General features: G+C 28.5%; 1 protein-coding gene across 1 annotated transcript in view; it reads right to left on the minus strand.

The window, feature by feature from the left end:
* The window catches only part of LOC107170318 (tyrosine-protein kinase transmembrane receptor Ror-like), a 55,127-nt gene extending 46,507 nt beyond the window's left edge, over positions 1-8,620 (minus strand). The window contains exon 1 of the mRNA XM_089217243.1: positions 7,976-8,620. Within this exon, the coding sequence (XP_089073369.1) occupies positions 7,976-8,009 (34 nt within the window). The 5' untranslated portion in view covers positions 8,010-8,620. The remainder of the gene's footprint in view (positions 1-7,975) is intronic.
* Between the last annotated feature and the right edge of the window lie 3,419 nt (positions 8,621-12,039).

The raw sequence follows: 12,039 nt of genomic DNA on the forward strand, positions 1-12,039 counted from the left end.
TACTAATACTATATACATGGGAGACGAGAAGTAAAAATCTTCCCATGAAATTTTTATATTCCAGGATTCCTGCTACATTCACCATGCCCACACATTATTATAACTTCTAAATTTTGTTTGGCTTAGATGGTTGATATCAGTTGACACCACAATGGTTCGCATAAAAACGGTACATGTAATAATATACAACACACATCTTGATGTACATTTCAAAATACCATATTTTTCATAAGTATTTGCATGTTAAGGTGGAATATTTATTTATCATCATATTTTATTCAATCATTTAATTAATACCTATGAATTTGTAGTGATGAAATAATGATTATAAACAAGGCTCGGAACTTTAGGCATTTGCATATTTGTCTAGAAAGTGCATATTGAAATTCTGATTCGATGCAAATTCGATTCATTGTACGTATAATTTAAATACAAAATTTTTTGTTGCATAATTTTGCATATTTCGTTATTTATTGTACGAATACGCATATTTTAGGTCTAAGAACATTTTTATGTATATTTCATAGATTTAACGAAAACAATTTTTTTTTTTTTAGAAATTTATAGTTAAACAAAAAAATATTAGATATATGACAACCGAAATTCTAAATTTAATATAATTTGACAAAATAAATTAATTCATCAACGGCTATTACTGTATTGCTCCCAAGCACTCAACAATAATATTATCTCTATACTACTGAGAACTCGTAGGTAATAGTGACCGCCTGTATTTATTTTTATCAACATTGACCACTGCATTAATATTTTGTACCATGATATGAAATATATATTGTAAATCGTAGGTAATTTGTGAACAATTATGTTTACAATTTTGCATGTAAAATGTATTTCGTTCAATAAATTGCATATTTTCCATTTTTTTACTGCATATTATACCGCATATTTTGATGATTTAAACGCATATGTATGCGCATATTTGAGTAATTTTTAGCGTATAAAGTTCCGAGCCTTGATTATAAACAATAACGTAATTTGGAGAAAAGCTTAAAAAAAAACATTTTTATTATAATATCTGACATTTCACTTCATCAAAAAATTCCAAACGTGTGTCTGAAATAACTAAACCTTTTTTCGCTGAGTAATATATATAATATATATATATATATATATTTTTTTTTTCATAATAAGGTACATTACATTAAAAATATTCGGAATATCTTTATTTATTTATTCGTAATTCAAATAATTTTCCCTCGTTATACCTCATATTGCTAATTTTAAATTAAAAATTTAAATTGATTTAATAAAAGTGTTATACAATTGTTTATTTTCATTGTTTATACGTACCTATAAATTAATTTTTTTTTAATTATTGTAATTATACCTATACCTATAATTTAATTTATATAAATTTTAGGGTACCTATTTTTCAAACGTATATGATAGAGCAATATTAAGAACCCGTTTCATAAATTGTAAACCTCATGGAATTATTGCAAAACAATATTATCAAATACTTAAGATTGTTAGTTTTGACTAGATAGTATAATATCTACTTTTTTTGTATTTTTAATCATGTAAAATAATTGTCATTTTTTCTTAAAACTTAAGGACATGTCACATATAAATCTGGTTACGCTTACGACTGTGTAATATTTTTGAACATTTAATTTTTTTAAATAAATGCGGTAAGTATTAATTTATTATTTCCGATAAGGTAGCATATTAAGAATAATGATCTTTCTCTTGATTAGTTATAATGTACTATTCAAATAATAATAATTATAATTGTTTGTTAAGATACATCTTTATCTAGTAAGATTATAAGTTTTAAATTATACGATAACACAGAAGTTGGCATTTTCGACTTGAGTATACTAATTACTTTATAGAAATTGCAAATTAGAGATAGCTGATAATACATTTTAAAACAGTTCAACTTTGATAACATATATTATTAGAACTACAAGAATTATTATAGTATTGCTCGTAATATAAGATTATTAAATAATTACTCAGTATCTTAAACTATAACATAATCTAAACTAAAAGCAATTAAGCAATTGTTTGAGTTTCAAATATTAACAATAATCTTTTATTCTCTTACTATATTATTATATTCTCCTATAATATAATTCGTACGAATCTTGGGAGAAAAACAATAAAACTAAAACTAAAACAATTATACTCTTACTTTAAGAATACTTTTTCATTGGTACCTAAGTATAAATGGTGTTTCAAAAAAAAAAATAAAAATATTATTTAATAATCATACAAGCAAATTGTTATAAATTAAAGTTGTGATCACTCTTTATAAAAAAGTAGTGTAATTTTTTACAAGATGAATACATTTAAGTGTAAGAAATTCCCCATAAAATTATTACATTTTATTCAAAAAAACTGAGAATATTGAAACAATTTATGAGTTCGTTTATAATGTCTGAATGTCTGCTCGTTATAAATTGTCAAAACTTGAGGAATCATTAGTTTCATATTGTGTAACGCTTTAATGTACCTATATGACATTCTTATTTGCAAAGTTATTTAAATTTTAAAAGACATAGTAAAATATGGAAATAACAAAATCTAATGAGGGTAGGTATAGAGAAGATTCTGTACAATGGCCAATGTGTATATGACATTATCTGTAGTATTATATAATACTTTAAAACATCTCAGCAGAATATAGTTCTATACATGAGACGTACACAAAACTCTCACCGGTTCTGCTCAGTTATTCTGAGAACGGATCAATTTAAGTTCATACCTAATTCATAAAATCGTAAACTTACATTAATAACACAATATAACTTCATAAATATTATTGTAGACTATAAACTGTGATTATACTAAAACTATTGTTTTTTTTTATATATATGGGCATTATGATTTTAGTTTTCACACATTATAACGTTGTATTGATGTATATAATTATCATGAAATTACTATAGTAACTAATTGAATAATTTTATAATTTTATAATAATATGTACTCTGAAAATACAATAATACCTAGATAGATTTTTCACTAAAACATAAGACGATAAGCGTTGTATAATAATAATTTATACATTGAACCCTAGATGGCTAGATAATGTAATGTATGGTAAGTACAACAATAATTAGCCATCTTAAATTATTTTTAAAACATTTTATTGTAAATACTTATGTAATATTTATGATCATCAATGATAATAGAAACACATAAAATAACTAAATTAATTCGTATAACAGATTTGTATAAAATCGTATAATTACGTACTATCAATATAGATTTTCGTGACAAATAAATAAAATGATAATTTATTTCTGGGTATAATATCGAACACTTCTCGACAGATTCTAGCTAGCTGAGAGGAAATTAAATCAATTTGTATAGTTGAAATAAATGTTAACGACATTTTAAAATAGTGACTAAATTGGATGCGAAAAATGCCAAAGAAATTATCCTCTCTCAATATATCAACATTAAAATACTTCTCTCCGTCGTCAGCGTCACGCATCACAGCTATCAAAAAAACTACAAGCATTACAATTTAATCGGCATCCATTATAAAATATAAACGATCATCGTGTACGTTCTGTAGATACATTTATCAAAAATTCAAAACCATATGCGATCACAATGTTTCAAATGTTTACATTTTATTACTATTACTACCTACATGCGCGAAGCATCGCCGATTATAGCTACATAATAATATTATTACGATCAATCTAATGACCTTAGCAGTTGAAGACTTAATTTCAATAAAAAAAAATATTATTAATAATTTAAAGGAAACGGTTTTGTCGTTAACGAGTGTACCTATATCGGTTGTCCCGTTTCATCCACGTTGATTTCAGGGTCAAAATGAATAAAGAATGAATGAATGAAAGAATGAATGGGTAAAAGACGACTCTATTCATCGCGAGTAAAATGCGTGTGTACAGACCTATTATTCCTATACATAGTACATATTATTATATTATAGGTACAATACACGTGCCTCTAATATTGTTAATATAATATTATACAGTTAACCAACCGCAGCAGCTCGATGTTTGTAGGCTAAATATATTATAATGCTAGAATAATTGTGAAAACAATTATACTTATCTACCTCTAGTATAGGTACCTACTCTGAAATAATAACATATAAATTGAATTACTTTGAAATAACAGCAGTTGTACTGCCTTCATTAATTTTTAGTACTACACGGCAATAATATTTATTTACAATATTATTATATTACCTATCTCGAATATTATACAGTTGTGGTCTGATGTGGCACTACTGTGTTTGGCTTCAGTCACTAACGTGTTCTGAAGTCAAAAATCAGTCTATGTCACTAATTCCCAGATGGGTGACCTATAGAGTTTTTAGTGATAAACCCTCGCCACTTATTCACGTGTTATAACCACAACCGTACAATATCCTCCCTCGAAGTAACAAACGTACTAAACAATCCAAGCTAACGACCTCATATTTTGAAGCATTAATTCAATGAAAAAAATTTAAAAAAATATAATATTATATAGAATCCTCAATCTCGAACATTTTAATTTATTCCATATTTTGATCCGTAAATATAACAAGTTAAAAGAATTCTTCGAGTCGAAGCACCCAGTTATTATTATTATAAAGGAAATGGTTTCGTCGTTACCTCGACGTATATATCAGTTGTCCTTTTTCCTTCACGCCGATTTACGGGTCAAAACAAGAGAATACGTGAAAGACACTCCTATTCATCGCGAATAAAATTAGTGTGAACGAGACCTATTATTGTGTCTCTAATATAGTAACATTGTTATATAATGTGTATTATTATAACTAACCAAGTCGTCCGATTTGCAATACTTGCGGGCTAAAACTGTACTGCTAATACCCGAATACTCGTGAAAAAACAGTACAAACTCTGAATATAATAAATGCATATGATATATATGTATATATTATATATACATAGTATTGAAATATTTTGGAATAACAATCGGACTGCCATAATTTATTTCGAGTACTACTCGGCAATATAATAATATTATATCATGGAATCCGAAATATTTTAATGTTTTAAATTCACTTCATATTTGATCCATGGACCTAACAAACTGAAGGAATGAATTCGGCTCTTATATAGGTACCCATACTATTGTAAATTCAGATAAAATTCTGTTATCAGAATATAACGGCCAGTTAGTGAATATATAATATACATATTATATATCGTATTCGTATAATTATAAATAAAAAAAAAACCTTGCTGATGTGCTATCTATTCTTATATTGTCTAAGATTCGTATGTATAATATTAATTGATTTAATAAACAATCAGCAGTATAAAGAAAGTTTGGATCTGAAAATTACTGTAAAGATTGGAACGTTTATTCATATTATAACATAATATAACTGCACGTTAAAATTGTATTATTTAATAATAAACTCAATTAATTATTTATAGTTATATATAATACTATTATATTCTAGTAAATAAGATATTATAATATTATAAAATAGATTTATCTAAACGTTAAAAAAAAAAAAATGCGCAAAACACTCTTGGAAACAGTGTACAGAAATTCCCACAACTATCCTGCAAATAAGTAGTCCAATTATCGCGTCTGCCGAGCACCGTGCGGTATTATATAATTCAGAACGAGCAAGGTCTTTTTACAAATATATTATTATTGGAATGATATATCATATGCATTTGTGCAGAATGATATACCTACCGTATCATGGTACCTATATATTTTATTATGTAACATAATTTTGTTGGTATCAGCGGTAACAATATACAATATAGTATGGTCGTATAACAATTTATTATAATATGTATGCATCAGAGATATAACCTGTTCCATATTTTAATGTTCTCCGTTGGTTCGGTTCGTTGAAAATCCGTAAAAAATATTAAAAGTTCATCGTCTTCGTCGTCGTCGTCGTTTTGAAAACATAAAAACAACAACAGAGGGCAAGGGTTCACGGACCAGTGATAAGGCGCTGTTTTCCACTCCAATTCGAAAAATAACAATATTATACACAGATAAGAGCTGATATAGAAGAAGGATTAAAACGGTGAAGCAAGATCTGTTAATAATGAGACTCCGTAATAACGTCAGACTACAGTTGATATAATATTACTTATCATACGTTACCATTCCCCGTAACTAATCATTATTTATTGTTACAAGTAAAATGTAAGTTCATATAACTCGGCCACCTCGAATATATTATTATGAACGTTTTAAAACGGTTTTTTTTTAACGATTTTAATAATTACAATAATTGTATTCATCGCGCATAATATATATTATTATATTGTCAAAGAAACATTTTTCTCCAGCAGCATAGGTATAGTAATAACATAAGGCACGTAGGTACTAACACTGTTGTTTATCGATCACATCATTTAAATTGTTTTCCTATTGTACCAGTTTTTTCTTTCACCTTTTAAACACAATACAACATTTAAGTTGTTACATTATAGTTCTGCTCTGGCATATTGGTTGCGTTGACGGACAGTATATACAATACATCGCACTGTTACAATAACAACTATTTTATATCTACCAAGTTTGTGTAGAGTATAATATATAGGTACCTACCTACATAATATTAGGCCACAGGTAACACTTACTATAATGTGACCAATGTTTACCTATTTGTATCTAATTATGTTTGCACATTATAGTAAAGCTAAAACATCACGAAACTTTTCACTAAGTTAGGTTGGCCAGAAAAAACATATAGTACGTCAATATTAGGTATGATGGTTATGTAATGATGTTTTACGTTAAGTCTTAAATCATATATGATTAGATGAAATATTTTATTGATTATATTATGTACGATGTACCCATACCGTATCTACGTGTAATATGTATGTTGATTTCAATATGATTTGATACAAACATTTAGTATACGTATATAAGGTATACCTGATACGATAATTTGTTATAATAGGTACAAAATATTATTTCAATTCGATTAACTATAATACGACACAGTAGCGTATGCAGGATTTTAGTTCGGTTAGGGTTTTACATGGGTAAATAATATAAATAATAATAAACAATTTAAATAATTTGATTAACAGTATTTGTATAATATTATAACTAATAGCTAATTATAATTAATTAACAATTTAATTTATCTATATTCAAAATTGCTAAAAATGTATCGACTCTGCGTATTGAAGTACCTACATTATTTTTGTAAAATGAAAAAAATTCATGTAGGGTCAGAACCCAAGAACCCTACCACTGCGTACGCCACTGATATGGTGCACCTTCCTAACTAACTATTAAATCAGGCATTCGTGTGTGATTAGATTTAAGCCCATAAGAATAATAATAAACATTTAAAAATTGTTTTCACAATACATAACTAGACTACAAAATCGTTGAATTATAATATCTGATAATGGTCAGTTCAACATTTTGATTAACAGCAGTGAATAAAATAACATCTGAATTTGCCCACAGCGAGTTTACATTCGCCGTACGATAATATAGACATAACATAATAGTGTACCCGGCATTGAAATCAATAACGCCCTTAAAATATTAAATACCTATATTGTATAGGTACCGGAATTGATTTAATTTTGTTTGCAAAACTTTTCACGGTGCGCCTATCTATAATGCGATGTACATTCGGATCAAACAAATATTTGTCCGTTAAAATAAACAAAATATTTTAAAAAATTTAAAATAAATTACTATAAAAAATATTTAAATTTATATTATTTGTTTATAATTATTAAGAATATAATAGTAATAATAACAACAAAAAACACACGCACCAGGAACGAAAAATAAATAATTTGCGTATCTAATACAGTATACCTATTAATATTTTCAAAATAAAAATAATTTTTTATAGTGTGATTTAAAAAAAAACATTGTTGGTCACTAACCACGATTGGGACTAACCAATCGTAATACCAAAAACTAAACCGTACAATATTATTAATATTATACAAAAATTATCATTATGGTATTATTAATATATAGGTATATGACTGACCTGTCGTCGATCTTTTTTGGTGTCTGATCTGCATGGTGACAGGGTGTCGATTTCCTGGAACTCGAATGCGAAGTTACAATATCAAAACGATGCAGCGGCTACTGCAGGATCAGAAGTGTGATTTTACTTTTCACTCGCGCCACTGTATGGAAACAAATGGAACATGGACGCATTTCACTGAGCGCTCGGACACGGAGAATTGAACGGAGTAAAATTGACGAAATCGTAACGAATAACTGAGTTGAGAAATCAAATCAAAAAAGAAAAAAAAAATCGAAATAAAAAACAAAATTTGAAACGTTGAGCACTAGGTCGGTAGCGCGGCGTTTGCAGTTGCAGTGCGTCGCGGGCGAGATGACGTCGAACTGACCACGCGAAACGGTTTCTTTTCCTTCCTTTATCGTTTATTTATCGACGTATGATAATGTTAATGTTATTATTACGACGCGTTATCACGATTTAATTACCGTAGGCATATCAATAATATTTTATTTTATATACTATCCACGCGTATATAGGTATAGTAGACGCGCGGAATAATGATAGGTAGCGATGATAATATTATACATATATATTATATATTGATAGGTATATAATACGATGCGGTACGGATCACGGGCGGTGGGCACGGACAGTGAATCATAAGTGGCGATCGGTGGCGGTCTATCTCGCATGTGGGAGCCCGAGATCGATCATTGTAATGGCGTTTTTATATATCACTATGTGCGGTGTTGTCGTTCTTTTCGAGACGATTACAACTGTCATCGGGTGGGGGGTGGGGGGCGTGTGTACGCGATACCGCGTTTACAATACGCCGCCTTCGTCGTTACATTTTAATGTGTACCAATGTATACCATTTATCACCTCGCTGTTTCTACTACCACTTCCACTACCACCTCCGCTAACCACACTGCCACCGCCAACCCCACCTCCATCACCTGAGCATATTTCCGCCCCTGACCCAGCAACCCCTACTCAGAACCATTGCTGCTGCGCGTGTATTATCTGAATCACGAAACGTACCTACAACAGAAACGGACAACCAATAATTTAATGTGAATAGCAGGCTTTAATTTCAGAGTAATTGACCAGTCACCAATTACTTATATAAATGTAAAAACAATATCTATGTACTTTGTATGTAGGTAGCTTTTTTTTACAATATTTAAATTATTAACCAAATTATGAGTATGTAAAAATATTTAAAAGTGTTCGCAACATGCCTATTCTAAAAAAATTAAATTATCGCAAAAAGCCGATGTAAAGAGACCTGAATTAGTGAATTTTATTCTTACGTTAATACCTAGCTTATTATATTTATCATATACCTATTATTTTCATATGCCATTTTGAGTAACACACTATTTTCCTATATTTACAATATTGATTAAAAGTAATTCGCTTCCATGCACATATTTTAACCATTTCAATGACGATAGACGGCCAGAAAATATTAATTAGCGACCCAACTGGCTGCTGTACTGCAGCTCATACAACCTCATTGCAGCAATCATCATGAGCAACACCAACTTTGAGTTCGATGATAACGGTATATATAGGATTCAATACGCTATAACACCATAAACATTGACAAAAAATTGTTCTGCCAAACGCTAATTATTTCCAATGTTATACATTTGCAAGACGGGCAAACACATCACACGCGGCGGTATGTCATCTTTTCTTTTTAGTCGTCTTTTTACGTATAATATCGCACATCAGCCTCAAAACGTTTTGTTTAACGAAATGTTATATTTAACCTCCTCCACCAGGTTGTATGGCCATACAATATTGTTTATAATTACTGCAGAGACGTTCGGACGATATTATAGGAGTGTCTTGGGGTTGATTGTTTTATTACAACATTTTTTTCGCCCTACCCTCGTGTCTCCGAGTCCTCGTATATAAGCGTTCCGACTAATTAATAATCATAATATGTGTGTGTGTGTGTGCCCGGGCGGATCCGTGGAGCGTGTGATTGATGTATAATATGCTTCTAAATGAAAATTGTTGTACTCGTCTGTGAATATTTTCATTTTTCTCCCACCTGATTGTAAAAAATGCTTATAATATTATAATATAACGACCAAGGCCCAGTTATTATGTGCCATGAAGTCGTGTCTGATGAGTTTGGATAAGGAAAATATGATAAATTATTATAGTAGTATTATGATGGAATATATATATTGATATAATATGTTGTAATGAATGCTGTATTATACAGAAAAAACTTATATTATTTTCTCTAGAAGTCCTTTTGTTTTTATGAGGCCGTTCTTGGTATAGTAATTATTTTTATAATATATTTAAATGCGAATATTGTGATAAATCTGTTAACAGTTGATAATTGTTAAATATAGTAGACATAAAAAACGTCGGAAAAGTCGTTTAATTTAAGCTATTTATTCTAAACATTTGGTTTTCAAATAATGTGATGTATATAGGTATATTACAATATAATGGAGCTGACAATAAAAATAATTTAAAAAAATATTCAAATACAGGTAATTATTATTATTGTTATTTTATTTCTATGTAGGTAACCAAAACTTGAAAGGAATTTAAAAAATGTATATTAAAATACATTTTATTAGTTTGGGGTATGTACCTACATCTTTATTAAAATGAAAAATAAAATTATTATTTCTAAAAGTAAAATAATATACACAAAGCGTGTTTTATAGTATAAATAGAAGCCATAATAAATCGATATTTTCGGTAAATTACAAAACGTGAACGAATACGTATTTGAGGGATAAATCCGACTAAGAGATTTTATATTTTTATTATAAAAAAGCTCACAGGAATAAATAAGTAAATCTTAGGATTTCAAATATATATGTATATACTCGCAAAGGTCGAGGATACTGACATATTTTTTATAGAAACTTCAAATAAAAAAAAAAAACTAAGAAGAATATCGAAGAAAACATTTTTATTATTAAGAATTTCTCTACAACGGTACTAAAAACTAAATTAATTTAAAAATTTTTTAAATGCAACATTTTTTCATCAAATTGTTGTATATTTTTAATGTAGGTATAACGCAGATAATATCGGTATATTATTTATTATGTATAGGTATGTGTACTATTATTTACGAAAACAAAATATTTGTACGGAAGTCCTTGAACAACAACAACTACAACAACTATACAATTGCTGCTATAGTTATAAACTACAGTTTATAAATAAAAGTTTACATTTCGACGTAGATATTTTATCGGTCCCTCATTTTTCGAAAGTACCTACCTTATCTATACTTTGTGAAATAGGTATGCAATTTATAAATTCCAGAATTAATAAACGTGCGTATTTACAATGCACTCCGCTTAAAAAAAAAATCACGTTGACGTCGTTATGGCATCGTGTCATATTAAAAAGTAATTTAAGAATATCGCGAAAAAATTAAATCATCCATACTTCGGATATTTAAAGCAAAATCACATTCCTTAAATTATTTAACATTGTCATGCTGAATTATACGGGATCATCGTCGTCGTGTCGCTAAATTCCTAAACCTAGATAGTAATTTGTTTGATAACTGAAACGAAAGTCAGTCAAACAAATTATTTTATACGTTATGTTACGCGCAATTAAAGATTATAAAAAACTGATTTAAGTACATTTCTTTTATGGACACATTATAATATTATATACATGTATATTTGCATTGCTTTATTATTTGTTCATTCTACACTGAACCACAATAATGTCGACTACACATTTAATTAGATGGCATACATGCCTTTCACAACGAACACACACATTTTTGTAGGTTATAAGTCTGATTAAAAACGAATATAAAATCATACAGTGATCAGTATTAAAATGATCCTACACAAATGTGCAAGTTTTTTTGGACCCTCTATAAACCTGGATCTATTTTTAAAATGTTTACAACTTTTTATTGTTAAAATGAAATCTGTATGCATAATTGATAACGTTTTAAATAAAAACAAAGTTTTAAACCATTTGAAAATCTTAAAAATAAACATACACATTATTGTAAGTTCTTAACTTATTATTGCGATTAATTACTATAGTCATACTTATTGTAAATA

Source organism: Diuraphis noxia, unplaced genomic scaffold, assembly GCF_037042655.1.
Source record: "Diuraphis noxia isolate RWA-SAM2 unplaced genomic scaffold, SU_Dnox_SAM2 contig0001, whole genome shotgun sequence".
Taxonomy (NCBI): domain Eukaryota; kingdom Metazoa; phylum Arthropoda; class Insecta; order Hemiptera; family Aphididae; genus Diuraphis; species Diuraphis noxia.